Raw genomic sequence first — 16,515 nt, 5'->3', positions numbered from 1 at the left:
GCCTTCTAGATGGTGCAAGTAATGGAGTAAATCTTACTGTAAATAATAGAAAGACTAGCTTCTACTAGCTTGAATCTAAACTGCCATACCTCAGGAATTGGCTCATTCACATAGACCCATTCTTCTGATCCTGGCTTTGGTGGTGGTGGCACTATGGGAGTAGGTGACACCTCTGCAGAATCAGCAGGTGACTTCTTTACCGATGCTTTCCCTCCTGGTGATTTTCCTTTAGGAGAACCTTAAACGTGCATATTATATCATTTCACTACAATTGTATGAACAGAACCAGATTCTGGTAGATGAATAAATCTAGCATTACTGTGGACTTCATGCAATTCATTAAGCAATTTTGGGGAGCCTTACCAAATCAAAAATCAAAACCCCAATTCTCTACAGCCTCCAAATTAACCAATAATACCACTAACAGGTTTTTTTTTAGTTTATTTATTTTGAGAATGAGCAAGAGAGAGAGAAAGAGAGAGAGAGAGAAAGAAAGAGCGTGCATGCACAAGCAGGGGAGGGGCAGAGAGAGAGGGACACAGAGAATCCCATGCAGGCTCCACACTGTCGGCACAGAGCCCAAAGTGGAGCTCAATCCCATGGACCGTGAGAACATGACCTGAGCCAAAATGAAGAGTCAGATGCTTAACCAACTGAGCTACCCAGGCACCTCCGGTAACAGTTTGTTTAAGCTACTAAATTTCTTTTGTCCAGTTGGCTATGAAAAGCAACTTGACATTTTATTCTTATCTCTTTCTTTGATTTCATAATGAATATATGGTTCCTACAAAGTATAGATTGTAAAATGCATTTCATTGACATTTGCAAGTAATGGCAAATTAAATTCTCCATCCAGAATGAGAAAGAAAGTAAGTCTAATATGAGTGATGCTCTTGATGTTTTTTTGAAGCTCAGGGGAGGAGCAGGGAGGAAGGAGGCTATGAAGAGTCAGTGGGAGTCAGTGAAGGATGTGGGGAAGGAGGTGGGGTATTACAGCTTCCGAATGTCTCCACATTCCCTGAATGAGACAGAGGGTTTCTGAGTGGGAAACTTTATTTCTCGCTATAGTCAGGGAGTATGGAGGAAGGTACTTGCTGTGTCATCGCCTGGCTGAATTAAGGCTTGAGAGAGAGAAGGGGAGAGAAAGGAAAGAGAGAGGAAGGACGAGGAGAAGGTGGAGGAGGAAAAAGAAGAGCAAAAAAAATGAAGCCTAATGTTCAGTTCAGAATCCAGAAAGGGCATATGCTTCACTTCCCCCAAGAGCATCAAGAAGGGAATCTAGACCAGTTGAGTGGTGTGGCACTCTTACGGTCTGAAAGGTTCTGTGATTGATCAAAGTAGCTTAACTCAGAAAGCCTAATATTTCCTTGAAAGATCAAGGTTATTATGGTTTAGAAATTCAGTCAGTTTAAATTACACTTACCTTCAGAATAATTATTGAAATTTTAGATGCAGTTTATAGATGTCTATAGATTTGGGAACACTTTATTTCCCAAACTATATTTCCTTAATGAGTATTATTTAATGATAATGCCATTTAGAAAAATAAATACATCTTAAACTTTAATTCTGGTTAAAAATATATTGATTACAAGTAGAAGGGAAATGGTCAGTTATGTCTTATGGACAGTTTAGATGACTTCAGTTATATATATTTAAAAATAGTATCCATTAGGGGCACCTGGGTCGCTCAGTCAGTTAAGCGTGCGACTCTTGATTTCAGCTCAGGTCATGATCTCACTGTTTGTGAGTTCAAGCGCCACATTGGGCTCTGAGCTGACAGTGTGGAGCCTGCTTGGGATTCTCTCTCTCTCCCTCTCTCTCTGCCCCTCCCCTGCTCACTCTCTCACTCAAAAGTAAATACAAAAACTTTATAAAAAATATTGCCCATTATTCCAGGTCTGAAGTTGAATCTAGACATTTTTAAATTAGAAAAAAAAACAAGCTAAGAAAACCTTTGTTCAGGCAATAACCAACAATGTTTATAATTTGATATATATTTCAATATGATGATTTTTCATTATTTGACCTGAATTTCTTGTGAATTAGAAGTACTAACAGTATAGCTACCTTCAGATGGATTTCTCTAAGAACTTTGCAATTGTAAATGTGAGACTGGAATGAGTTTCTTTTTTCTTATTTTCTTAAATATCATGATCATTCAGTGAAAACTAAGAACCAGGAAGTATTTGGGGGCCATTTGCTTTGATTCCATTTAACTTTTATCTATTTTTTAACAGTGAAAATTCTAAAGGGAAAAATAAAATGTGAATGAGTAAAAATGTATCGATGCCATAGGGAATAGAAATGGATGTCACTTTTGAACAAAATCTATTGACATCTTAAATGTAACAGGGGGCATTTGTTTTTTAGTACCATTCACCCAATCATATGGAAGCTTCAGCTTCTAATGAGAGACCTGCTTTCACTTGAAAGTTGGATCATTTAGTCCTCAGTGTAGCCAGTCTATGTTGAAAGAGAAGTAGTTTGTATTTATGTTTCTTTTTCTAAATTGTAAACCAATTTAAATATTTTGGGGAATGGGCATAGAAATAATACATCAGAAATAATTGAATGTCTCTGATATTTAATGACTATCAGAGAGCAATCAGCCTTGGGCTCCAGTTTAATGGTTCTCCAATTGTAGCGATCATCAGAAGTCCCCAGAGGGCTTATTAAAACACAAAATTGCTGGGCCCCTGCAGGAGTTATAGATTCAGCAGGTCTGGTTAAGTATTTGTATTTTCAGTAAGTTCTCAGGTGATGTGGATGCTACTGGTCCCAGGACCACACTTCAAGTGCCACTGCCCCAGTGGATAGAGCTAGGTATTACAATTTCATTAGCCTTTTATCTTCTTCCCTCTGTTTTTCCATGTCCTTTCAGTTAAATGTGACTGAAGTTTCTAACACTGACATCACATTTATTGCTAAGTGGCCTGGTAGCACCTACAAATATAAGTCAAATCAGAAGGCAAGCACTGGATCAATGCCAATACCAATACATGGGAAGGCCAGTGGAGTTAAAGACAACACTATTCCCCAATGTTTGTTTCATAAAACTCTGGTTCCAATGCATACCCTTGTAAGAGAATTCTGCAGCCAAAATATTTTTGGATATTACATATTGTATCTCCAACTCCCTTAGAGATGCGTGTTGATGTATTTTTTTAAGTCCTGCAATTAAAACCTTTTTAATTTGGCATAACTCAGCATTTTCTGAAATTGGTTGATTATGGAAAACTTTCTTCATTTAGCCCCTAATTAACAACTGTTAGGTAAGGTCATTGGGTTGAAAAAGCTGTTGTTCTATGTAGCTATAATGTGGGACAATGGCAGATGAGTTGAAGAGAGTAAGAAATACTTTGAGAACACCAAAATACACTTGTGAATGGCATTTAGTGTCAAAATTCCGGGAGAAGAAGGGTAAAGATTGACCTGATATGCAGAGAAGAACAGAAATGAGTCATAGATGTCAATAGCAGGAAATACAGATAAGTTTGAAGACAGAAGAAAGAGATAGCTTCTTACACCATAAGAGATGGTTTCAATATAATGGCATCAAATGACCTGAGATAAATAGATAATCAGTCCCTAGTGTTCACCACCAATATTAATTTTAAATACTAAGAATTAAAATCGTATTTCCTTTTAATGAAGGAAATCCTCTTATACATCCTGAAAAACAGCATTTCTATGTGACAGAAAGACTTCTAAATCATGATTACAAGTTCACCTATTTCAAATATTATTAAACACAATAGAAATTCAGTAAAATAAAAGCAAAAAATGTTTGAAAGTTCTTAGTTACTTAAATTGAACTAACTGCATGACTCCAGTGTATATATTTTACTGGTTGAACTTGTATTTGCTTATGGTTTGTTTGGAGTGTGTATGCTTTTAACTAAGGATGCTCTTAAAGTATGTACATTATTATGTTTAACTTGATTTGGTAACTAATGTGCATAGTATATTTAATTTATATTTTTGAAAATTCTATGATGATCCTCCATTTGTTTTTGTTGATCATAATGAGAAAGCAAGGAATAAATAATGTAAATGTGAAAATTATGTAAATGGGTAGCATAAATTATAGCCCTTATAGCCCTTAACAGTTTAGCTAAAATTTACATCTCAGTGTTAACTGACCAGGTGGCTCCAGTTATATATGATGTTACATAATCAGAAAAGGGTGAGATTCTCTTTGGGGATCTTGGTTATGTGTTTTTAAATGGCAAAATAAAGATCCTTTGCAGCCCATTATTTTGTGAACTTGCATACTTTTGGCTTGCAACTGCATTGACAATTTGTAATAAAAAATTAAACAAAGGTACACACTTCATGACAACCCTATTTGAATATACTCTGAAAACGGCAACTGTATATATTTATAACTGCATCTCAACGTTCGATTTGTTGTTATAGCTCCTCAACATAAATCTAACTAATATGCTTTCAAGAGCCTAATAGGATTTTTTTTTCTACCAACTATCAATTACATAAAAAAAGCTACATCCCCTTTATTTCACAGAAATAGTTAAAATAAAATAGAAAAAAATTAAATGAAATTAGGGTCAGGACAAGGACAACTTAAAGTGGAAGGAAAAAATGGGGAGAGGAATTTGAAAGCGGATATTGAGATCCTGGTACCCTCACACAGGTATAGCCACTCTGTGAACTTTTGGACGGCCAAGAGAGGAAAAGCTATCATTTAGATGTGCTAATTATCTAACCACTCAGAGGAAGAAAGATTTTCCTGTCCCTTGATTCTGAATGAAATTTCTCACCTAGAATTTCATATGGGGGCCATTAAATGATGTAGTAGGCATATCATCCCCTCAGAACATAAAATGCCAGGTTGTTATTGGTATAAGGAAAGTTTCACCTCCACTGCTATGCTGTATTGTGAAGGGAGTTGAGGACTTTGTACCGCGCATTATCAGTGAAGGCAATTTGATGGGAGCCCAAGAAAACAGGGTTCAGCATAGAGCTTTCTGAAGGCATAGCTTAGCCCAAGGATAATACTGATAATTTCTATGATGAATGGATGTTCTGTATATTAGATATCTCTAAATTATTTCCCACAAGCATCACTTTTCTCAGCAAGACCTGTGCTAAAATCCAAACTATAGAAATATTGATGTTATATTCTTTGGTAACAGCTTCTAGTTTACAAATGCCCAAGAGAAGTATAGTATGTGTTCTACTATACAAATCTGGCTCTTTTCATTGAGGCAGTTATAAAAGGCAGAATCATATTGAACCATGTCTATCTTTATCTGCGGTACCTTTTCTTTTGAGTGAAGTTTCACCTTTCTTCCCTTTTCCTTCTTGAGGAGAGTCTTGCTTACCATGTAAGGGCTCTAAACAAAATTCAAGACATAAAAGTTATTGATGATTTTCTTTACTATCCCGGGCTAGATTATTGGTAAGCAATCAAGTGTTATTTCTCACAGATAAACAGTAATCTTTGTGAGGTCTTTGCGGTGAGCTAAAATTAATCTGAAGACAGAATGGATTAAAACTTGAATGACAGCCCTTATAGTGCTATTCTATTTTGTCACACTGGGCAGTTCAGTCCTAAGTTCAGTATCAATATTTGGCAGTGGATTTGATTGTAAACTCTTTGAGGCAACATGGCTGCAGAGTGTTAAAAGTTAGTTACAAGTCCGTTTGAAGCATATGGCTCTATGTTGATTTATTTCAACTAAATGATCCTTATAAAATAAGACAGCCAAATCTGTAATAAGAATGACACAAAAACAATTTGAGGAAGGGCTGAATAACCACATTGACTGGAGATGGTGCTTCCTTGAACTTTTCCTGACCCCACACACTTGGTTGCCTCGTGACTTGTACATTTCCATTTTACACTGGCTATAACTTGTCATGTAAAGAATGATTTGTGTATATTTATCTTGGATTCCTTGGACTCGAGTTCAAAATCATACTGAAAGGGGGAAAATGGGAAACTGATGATTTAAAGGTCAGTAAGGTGTTCCAAACAATAAATTAGTTCTTCGAAAAAGTTCTCTACATGCCACATTATTCACCAAACAATTTTTTTTTTTTTCAACATTTTTTATTTATTTTTTTTGGGACAGAGAGAGACAGAGCATGAACGGGGGAGGGGCAGAGAGAGAGGGAGACACAGAATCGGAAACAGGCTCCAGGCTCCGAGCCATCAGCCCAGAGCCTGACGCGGGGCTCGAACTCACGGACCGCGAGATCGTGACCTGGCTGAAGTCGGACGCTTAACTGACTGCGCCACCCAGGCGCCCCCACCAAACAATTTCAATCATTACCTACCTTTTGCCCTGGGCTACAGTTTATTCTTCATTGGAAGGATGGACATATGGGGCAGTTTAAATACCTATGATGGAGACACCATGTATGACCTATTATCTACATTTAGAAGTGATAATTATAAGAATGTGTAAATGCATAGCACATATCACATTTACTTCTCAGATTCATCAACCAAGATTTCATAGAAATAAGAAGGGAATAGGGAAGGATTCATAGAAATAAGAGAGAAATAAGGGATTCATAGAAATAAGAAGAAATAGGGAAGGATTAACTCTGAAACTTTGTTAACCTCTGTAAAAGGACTTTTAAAATCCACATAGCTGACCACCAAACTCAAAAAATAAACAAACAATAAACAAAATCCAAACAACTGAATTAGTTGCTTTTTCAGAAATAAACATCATCATCATCATCATAATAACAATAAAGTCTAGATAAGCTCCTAATTCCTTTAATAACAATACTTTGGGTAACCAACTATTTAGCTAATTGTAAACGAGTACTAAACAAGGCATCAGAGAAAAGAAGTTAAAAATAGAGATACCTGAATTTATAAGGCACTGTGGGCAAGTCTAATTTCTTCTGATTTTTTAAATCAGTTCCAAAATATATTCTGAAATCTCAAAAAATATTTTTCAATAGCAGCATGGATATTGTACTATTGTATTCTGTCACATTGACAACTTTGGTTTTAGATTAAATTCTGAAGTTTGGTAGTGGATTTAGTAATAAACCCTTTTAATGGAACGTAACTGTGAACTCTTTCAAATTTAATCCCTAGCACATTTGAAGCAGATATAAAATGCAGAACTATATACAATGTAGAATTATACAGGGACAAAATGACTGTTAGTACTCAGCGCACTGGCCTCCCTCTTTATTTCCATCCTGATTGATTGATTGATTGATTTTTGTAAATAATTCCTTTTTTCATCTCAACTTCTAAAGATCATAGTTGGGTATTTAAGCTGGGCATGTTCAGAAGCCTTGGGCTTTCATTTCTGAAAATGCTCTCATTTGAAAAAACAAACTGTAAATTATTTACATAGAAATAAACAAACCTGCCAGAAACTTTCCCCCTAAAATTGCTGAACTAAGCCTCCCTGAGCTGTAAGGGCAGAGGTCGGTTTTGGTTTCTCTGCCTCCCTCTACTGACCCATCAGTGCCCTCAAGCTCTGAGATCTCTCTCCGATAACTTGATAACTCGTTGTTGGAAGGCAGTAATTAGGCCTCTGGAGATTAACACTTGGATACGTTTTTAAAGATCAGGCATTAGGCCTGTCCTTGGTGAAAAAAAGAGACAGACACAAGCACTCTTTTAAGCAACAAAGCTTTATTATTCCTTCAACGCACAGTATTCAAGAATACAATTTTAAAATCGTGAGCAAACTTCAGAAACTTAAAGACTGAACTGGGTTCTAACCAGAACCACTAGAGATTGGTTTCAGGGAATGGTTCAAATACCTAGATCCTCCAGATTGTGAGCAGACTGAGGGGGAGGTCATGGTGGGGAGAGCCATGGTCATGGGTTAAAGGACTATATTAGATAACACTAGGCTTACTTGAGCCACTGTCATAACTGTCTTCCCTGGTTCTAAACAGCATTTTAAAGATTTCCATCTTTCCTCCAGACCTCTGATTTTTTTTTTAATTCCTAATGAGGCAGTGAGAAAAGGGTGCATATTTAATTTATGGCTTTATGCTTTATTGCTCCTATGATACAAAACATTTCTTTAGAATTTGTGTATTTTGCCTTTAGTCAAGCCCCATTTTATTGGAACACAGTGGTCTTTAATAGACCATAATATATGTTACTTAAGTCTTCAAATTTATTTGTTTAATATAAATAAATTCAACTTAAAAATTTCACATCCATCTCAAATCTCTCCATGAGGCAGAAAGATCTGGAGTTTAGAAATACAATCCTAACACACAAGATCAAGGATTCCTAGGTAGCCTTAATGCACAACCAGCTGCTTCACAAAGCTACAACTAGAAACAAGGACCACATTTGTCTCCTATACACAGCACCAAACTGATACTAACATTCTACCAATGTCATGCAGTGTAACAGTTAAGCGCTTCACTTTGGTCATTATATCTATCCTCTACCACTGAAGTTAATAGTCCTTAGTGTTTCGGGATCTAGAAAGAACTTAAGCCAAAACAAACGCTTTACCCACGTATGCTATAAATTACAAACATATACGTTACTGAGATGCCAGGTGCTTGTTTCTATCCATTTGTTGTCACATAAATTCACACTAATGATTAAGTCACATAGGAATTCTAGTCTCTGATGAAGTCTGTTGATTTTTTCCCCTTATTCTTGTGAGTAACTGGCTATACTAACTCATTTTCTGAAGATGTTCTCACTCTACAAAAACATAAGTCTATGGTCCAGCAAACAGATGTCTGAACTTTTGATCTGCTCTAAGTTCTTTCTGGTTATTCTCTGTGCCCTCCCTATTCTCATCTATGGTCTTCTAATCGAGAACTGGGTATGAGGACCTCAGACTCCCTCCTACACAGTAAAGTACCTGGGCTTTGTGACAACCATAGCTACTAAGGGCTTTTCCACTTTCATCTGAGTCATCACTTGGTTTCATACTATTGAAGTTGCTTAAAGTCTAACTCTGAGTGAATGCATTGGTACTGTTATTTATAATTCTTATCTAAGTGAAAATAAGAAACTGGCAGAGGATTATAAATTATTCTGTCAATCACCTGATGGTGGTTTCCCTTTTGCAGCAGGAGTTTTTGAATGCTCACGCTGAGGATGGGTCTCCTTCTCTTTTTCTGGCTCAGGTGGAGGGGGAGGTGGGGGTGGAGGCTCAGCCAGGGGAACTTCTTCCTTTTTCTCAGCTTCCTTCTCTTCTAATTTCTTTTTAACTTCAAAAAGATGATAAGAATGAACTTTTAGTAGAGACTCTAGACACCCGCTATTTCACTTGAACCAAGATAAGCCTAAATTAATATAAAATTCCCCTTGCTGATTTAAGGCTCAGTTCATGTTTTAAGGCTCTCCTTTAAATCATCCAGTCCTTAAAACTAGGATTTGAAGCCTTCTCTGCCTAGTTAGACATGCTATTTTCTTTGCCTTTTATGGTGATGGAGAGGAGGAGGATGATGATGATGATGGTGTGGGTGTGTGTGTGCCCGTGTATAGCAGGTAGAAAGGCTTATTGAGGGGTGCCAAATGTAAAAGTGACAACCTAGATGTGGCTAATGCAGTGGAATAGGAAAATAAAGGGTTATTTCAAAATTTCCGTTGGAAAACCAAGGTGAAGAAAGCATGAAGAGAAGGTAAAGAGCAATGTGACAGAGGTCTTGTGGGCGTGGAGGAAACAGACTTCACCTCACCGCACTGATTTCTGGGAGTAAATACACACAAAGCACTTAGAATGGTGCACTGTACTTAAGTCTTCTTAGCAGTTCATTAATTCATGCAGCGACTATTTTATTGAACTTCAATTGTGCCTTGAAGTAAAGGAAGGGTCATAACAATAAGATAAAACTCCCACCACTACTGCTAATAAAATTAGTAGTAGTAAAATCAATAGCAGGCACAGTTCTGGTTGCCAGAGATGGATCAGTAAAACAAAAGGGAAAAACCACTGCCTTGTGAGGCTTGCATTTTAGTGATGGGAAGCAAACCATAAGCCTGATGAATAACTTATACAAGGGGTTGAGAGGTGGTTAAGTGCTGTGGAGAAAATAAACAGAAGAATAAACAGGATCAGGAGTGCTGTGGGGCAGCTTTTTAAGTTTTAAATAGAGCAGGGGCGCCTGGGTGGCTCAGTGGGTGGCTCAAGGTCTGACTTTGGTGCAGGACCCATCTCACTGGTTCACACCCTACATCTGGCCTTCTGCTGTCAGCACGGAGCCTGCTTGAGAGATCCTCTGTCTCCCTCTCTCTTTGTCCCTCCCTGCATGCTCTCACTCTCAAAAATAAACAAACATTTAAAAACGGGACAATTTTATATATACCAGCTTTTTCCTATTTAATAGTACACTATAGTCATTTTTCACCTCAGAATATATATGGAAGTACCATATCCTTTTATTTTTTATTTTCTTAAATTAATCAGGATGTTTAATTCAGAGTACTGGGCTGGGGTCAGTCAATGTTTATGGTTTTAATGATAAAATAGTTGTTAAAGTGCTTAACCAGTAGGAATGCAAATAAGTAGCAGTTGAGTTTGTTAACGTATTCAGTGGTTAGAATGTAAAATCTTGAGGAAAATGTTGAAATGACTCTGACAAAAACAAATTTCTAACCTGTAGATGTTTGAAGCTATACCTTAAAATTGGTGTTTTTGCCTCCCAACAAAGACTCTAAGATTGTTTTGGGAGGTTTACTCTGTCCTCCAGCCTAATTTCTATCAAATAACATGTTCAGCCTCTTAAATAATACATTGTTTAATACCATCAAGGCATATATTTTGAAATATATGAAAGAGTAAGAGAAGATTTGAAAATGCCACTGTTTCAGGAAACCTTTACTGTAATTTTGGCTCACTAAGTGAAAATCTAAAGATTTTCATGGCTTATACCTATGTACTATTTTGGTGTCAGTTAATTGATACATTATGGTGATTAGGTCTTAAATGTAGTGACAGGAGAGAGCCTTCTATCAAGGCAGCTTTAGAATCTTTGTGGTATTATTAACTTTGGCCATTTTTATTATACCAAGAAACTGCAGTTGTCAATACAATTAGGGGTGCCTTTTTTCTTTTAATGTTTATTATTTTTGAAAGAGAGACAGAGACAGAGAGCAAGCACAGGAGGGACAGAGAGAGAGGGAGACACAGAATCGGAAGCAGGCTCCAGGCTGGAACTCACTGTGAGATCATGACCTGAGCTGAAGTCGGATGCTTAACTCACCAAGCCACCCAGGCGCCCCAATTAGAGGTGCCTGATAAACAAAAGGGAAAGATTTATTTCTCAAATCATTTTGCAAAGATAAAATTCTCCACTGAAGTCTGGCTTTGGCAGTGTATTGGCCTAAGATCCCTTTCAGTAATATGTTTCAATGATACTATGAAAAGTTAGGGGGCAATTATTTTTGGTTGAATGAAGGAGGAAAGAGGTCAGGATGGTTTAATGTAATGAGATGTATTCCAGAAGAAGGCTTAAAATAAGTAGCTAATAATCAGTAAATTGACCGATTGTAATAATTTTAAATGAACTGCCCAGAATTTACATCCTAAAAGGAGGGTTAAAGTCCTGAGGTTAACATTGACATCTGTACCATTCTCTATAACATTCTTCATTTTAACTCAGCTATTTTTTTTTCCACATGAAAACAATGTTTTCAGTGAGATTACTTCTTTTGATTAAATTAAAACAAAGAGAGAAAAATGTCTTATTTTAGAAATATCTGCAGCAGAGAGTTAAAATCAGAAGATACTTGCAGACAGTACTACTCAAATAAAAGACAGAAGTCTGCAATCACGTTTTCATTTTCTCCTAAACTCATTAAAACCACACATTTAGTTATATATGTTCAAAATTATAAAGAAATGTAATTACCTTTATTCTCTTTTTTCATTACTTCAGTCATAAACATTTCTTTTACTTTTTGGCATAAAGATTCTTTATCTACTTCAGCATTGATTTTTATCAAAATATTTTCTGGTTCTGTAAACCATTGCTCCAATAAAGGCCAGTTGTCCAAGAAGCCTATAATTCTGCAAAATAAAAATACTGTATGAATATCATATACCAATTAAAATATTTGGGTAACATGATGCATGATTTACCTGACATGTATAATGAAAAAAAAATAAGCTACCGATATAGTTAAAACTGAAAAAGCAACTCTAAGAAATTATTTACTTTGAAGAAGAAATTATTTAATACAATCAAGCCATATTTTTTGAAATGCAGTAAAACCTTGGATTGTGGGTAAGTTGCTCTGCAAGTGTTCCGCAAGACAAGCAAACATTTCTTTTATTTTTTTAAATTTATTTTTAACTTGATAAATGAGCGATGTCCTGCAATATGAGTAGTACATGAGGCTGAATGTCACATGATCACAACTGAGCCAATGGTTCTTCTTTCTCTCTCTTTCTCTCTGAAGGACTGCGGGTGATCATCTCCCATGCTCAGATGCTTGGTCTCAGGCCGTGGTGTTTGGCAGAAATCAGAGACTTTTAAGAACATTTGAGGGTGTCCACAATTGGCATTAGTGTGTTTTTTGTCGCTTCCAAGCACCTATGGACAGTTCTTTGCTTTTACATTCAAGAGTAAACTTAGGAATGCTTTGCTTCATTCTAGGTCAGGCTGCCTGCAGATATAGACCGTTTCCTCTTCTGCCTTATTGCCAGTTACATTAAATATAGTATACAACAAGAATTTATTAATACCCTACTATTGTCAACATCTGTGTGGACATATACAATGGCCCCCATGCAGGAAAAGGTTGAAAAGAAAGGTGGTAAGAAGGAGATGACTATGGTAGAAGTTAAGAAGGAAATCATTGAGAAGGACCAATGAGGTGTGCAAGTGGCAGAAATTGTAAGATTTTGTAAGAAGTCTATGTCTGCATCTCATCTGCAAAGGAGGAGGGGAAAATGAGATTAGGGAGATGTGTAAAAGGTGGGAAACAGTGCAAAATTTTGTAGAAAAGCACCACCTGAATAAGGCTGTAGCAGTGTGAGCAACGAATCTCTTTAATGACAATGCAATGTCACATTTCTGTGAAATCCTCAAAAGGAGGCAAAAGCAAATGTCATTGGGTAGGTTCCTTGTTAAAGTTGCATGAAAATAAAAAGATTTCATTGAGTCAATAGATAGCAGTAATTCCATTAGTGATACTGAAAGTTGTCCTACACCATAACCCTCCTCTCTCACCTCCCTCACACCAGCCATGAATGTCTTCAAAGGCAAGTGCAGGTTAATTTATTTTTCTTTATATCTTGTATTTTCTTTATTATTTTATATTATATTACACTACAGTATTGTAATATTTTTCTATGAATATTTTTGGGTTGTGAAACAAATTATTTGAGTTTCCATTATTTCTTATGGGGAAATTTGCTTTGATATACAAGTGCTTTGGATTACAAGCATGTTCCGGAAGAATTATGCTCACAAACGTAGGTTTTATTGTATATGAAAGAGTAAAAGAAAATTTGAAAATGCCACCATTTAGTGTAATTTTGTTCCACTAAGGAAAATCTAAAGAAAGATCACCTGCATTTCATCATAGAGTTAACTCTGAGCACACTTCTCTTGGTAGCTACCAGCTGAAGTCATCTATTTTTCTCTTACAGACAGAAATCAAAGAAATATTTAACTGTAGATAGCTCAGACTTACTTGCTTGACTCACAAATAATCTTGGAATGATTTTTGAAACTTTGTCTTCCTTGAGAATAGATTACTTTTCTCTGGCTCACATCATATTTTTAGACTTCTCTGGGTTTCATAACATTGTCTAAGTTTTCTTTCCCAATGAACACACTGCACATGACCAAGAGAATGGGTGTTTTTGTTTGTTTATTTTTGTATAACAGCATTTTAGCAAAATGGAAATAGTTTTAAATTACAGTCTGTGGTCTGATGCCTAGCTCTTTCAAATATCATGACCTTCGACTGGCATTTGCTGAATGAGGGCTAAACTAGGATTCCATATAATGAACCATAGAAGGAAGTGTTGCCTGATTTGATTCTCCTCTTCCTAGTTTATGATGACTTATGCTCTGAATATTAAATCTAGCACATGAATATTTCACTTAACATCAAAGCTATTTAGGTTTTTTTTTTTTTTTTTACTTGTAAAAGTAAAATGAATGAATGCTGGAAAATACATTTTTTTTCTAGATCTGATCATTTCGAAGTGACTGGGTGTCAGTCCATTCAAAGGGCAAAAATTAAAATAAATTTTTATTTATTTTATTTATTTATTTATTTTTTAATAAAAATTATTTATTTATGTTTTCAAAGTTTATTTATTTATTTAGAAAGAGAAAGAGTGTGCATGTATGAGCACTCTGTGCACCAGTGGGGAAAGGGCAGAGAGAGAGAGAGGGAGAGAGAGAATCCCAAGCAGGTTCTGTGCTGTCACCACAGAGCCTAATGTGGGGCTCCATTTCACGAACTATGAGATCATGACTTGAGCCAAAATCAAAAGTTGGTGGCTTAACAGATTGAACCACCCAGGCGCCCCAGGACATTGAGTTTTAAACTAACCTGTGCTGAATCTGATCTCTTAAATTCTGGTCTTTATCCATATCCTGGTTTTCAGCAGCTACCTGTTGAGTGATTTCTTCATGAGGTGTTTCACTTGAAAATGCTTCAGCTATGATATAAAAATTAGTTAATTAGATAATTTGCTAAAGCAAAGTTGCAGTAGCACTGCTACAATGTACTGATGCAAGAAAGTCAAATAGATATGATCATGCCATTGGCCCAATATTAATAAAAATGTTTAACAACATGAAAAGAAAGAGTATAGTTTTGGGATCAAAATTCAAATTTTTCTTCAAAATTGAGGAAAACAAAATACGATATAACATTAAAGAGGAGCTGTAGTTTCAATGTAGAGGATTTCAGGATTGACTCTGAAGAGGTTAGAATATAAAGTGATGGGCCATCATGAATAATACACTAGGAAAAAACAATTAGAAAATCAACACTCTGGTGTAAAGATTAAGAATGAAATAACAGGGTGGCCATAAAGTCAAATATGTGTAAAAATTATTTGTCGCTATTATGCTACAATCCAATAAAGTAAATTACATTTCTTTCTAGATTTTATGATCTTTCCTTAGAGAATAGACATAAAAGAACTGACGACAAGTGACCAAAACCAAAAACATCCTCAACAGCTCTGATTGAGTCCTATTTGGGGTTAGTGGTACAAGTCCAAAACACTCATGAACTTAGAATAAATGGAAAATCATAAAGAGAAAAGACAGTCTTGAACTAGACTAAAAGGAATTTAATCAATGCAAGAGAACACAGAAGACTGAACTAATAGTATTCAGGAAAATGGAGGACCCCCACAGGATATAGCAATCAATTTTTCTCCATCTACATTGAGGATAGAAAAAGATGAAGTGATTTAGAATACAGAATAATGATTTTAGGTTATTTATAAAACCAAAAGATTACTGACACCAGTGATGAGTGATGGAAGAAGAGTGTGGGAGTTCTTCTCAGGAGGTGCTATCATGCACCATGTCATGGTCACTATCTCAGGTTTGTCAAGGCCTTCAGCACATCGATCAGCATTCCTCTTCCCAAACCCCACCCTGGCACTGGTCCCTTCCCCTTCTCTCCACTTCTGGCACTCTTTCCAAGACCGTGTCCACATCCTGGACCTTGAATGGCTCCATCCCTGCAATCTTAATGACCTACACTCCACCTGTTTCTTTCTAGCACTCCCATATATGATGAATCTCTCCAACATTCATCCAGTCCCTAAATTCCTACACCCTTTCCCCCAAATTTACCAGCATTATCCTGACTTCACTTTATTTTCTAGCAAAGCTGAGTTGAACGGTTGAACACTTCAGCTTCTCTCCCTCATCTAACAACTTCAATCTGTGTCCTTCTGCTACACCAGCCTCAGATGATATTTATCTCTCTTTCCAAGTCTACACTTGCACCGGTAGACAGCTTTGAAGAAAAATACACAATTTTTAAATTTGTAATCTCACTAATTACTTGGCTTAAAAATCAGCTGATAGGATGGATGGATGGATAGATAGATAGATAGATAATCTGAGATAAGTTTCTTGAGAGTTATCTTCACTCAGGCTCTCCACCTCCTCACCTCCCATTCATGCTTCAATCCACCCCAGACCATCCTTCCCAGTCTCCTACTCCATTGAAACAGCTCTCATTCCAGTCACCAAAACCCATCAAGGCCGATGCATATGTTTCAGTCCTTATCTTACTTGCTTTCTCTGTTGTATTTATAGGTAAAATTCAGCATACAATTCTTAAATACTTTTACATGTTATCTTGTTTTTACAACATAACCTGTAAAGCAAGATTGTGATTCTGTAATTGCACAGCTTATAAATGACAAAGAAGGGGTTTGACTCCAGTCAATCTGACTCCAGGCTCTGGACTTGTTTTTAATTTTCAAACTTTCTGTTGAATTATACCTGACAAAAAGAATGCACACATGAATATATAGCTCAGTGACCTCACGAACTGGAAACAGTACCCAGAGCAATGAACAAACATTATCA

The 16,515-nt window shown here is 36.4% G+C and overlaps 1 protein-coding gene across 1 annotated transcript in view; it reads right to left on the bottom strand.

The window, feature by feature from the left end:
• Positions 1 to 16,515, bottom strand: part of SPEF2 (sperm flagellar 2) — a 185,664-nt gene that overhangs the window by 86,669 nt on the left and 82,480 nt on the right. The window contains exons 17-21 of the mRNA XM_058717266.1: positions 14,504 to 14,612; positions 11,842 to 11,999; positions 9,034 to 9,198; positions 5,286 to 5,360; positions 90 to 238 (exon numbers count right to left, since the gene is read on the bottom strand). Of these exons, the coding sequence (XP_058573249.1) occupies positions 90 to 238; positions 5,286 to 5,360; positions 9,034 to 9,198; positions 11,842 to 11,999; positions 14,504 to 14,612 (656 nt within the window). The remainder of the gene's footprint in view (positions 1 to 89; positions 239 to 5,285; positions 5,361 to 9,033; positions 9,199 to 11,841; positions 12,000 to 14,503; positions 14,613 to 16,515) is intronic.

This window comes from Neofelis nebulosa, chromosome 1, assembly GCF_028018385.1.
Source record: "Neofelis nebulosa isolate mNeoNeb1 chromosome 1, mNeoNeb1.pri, whole genome shotgun sequence".
Classification (NCBI taxonomy): domain Eukaryota; kingdom Metazoa; phylum Chordata; class Mammalia; order Carnivora; family Felidae; genus Neofelis; species Neofelis nebulosa.
This window is presented reverse-complemented; position numbering and strand designations above follow the sequence as displayed.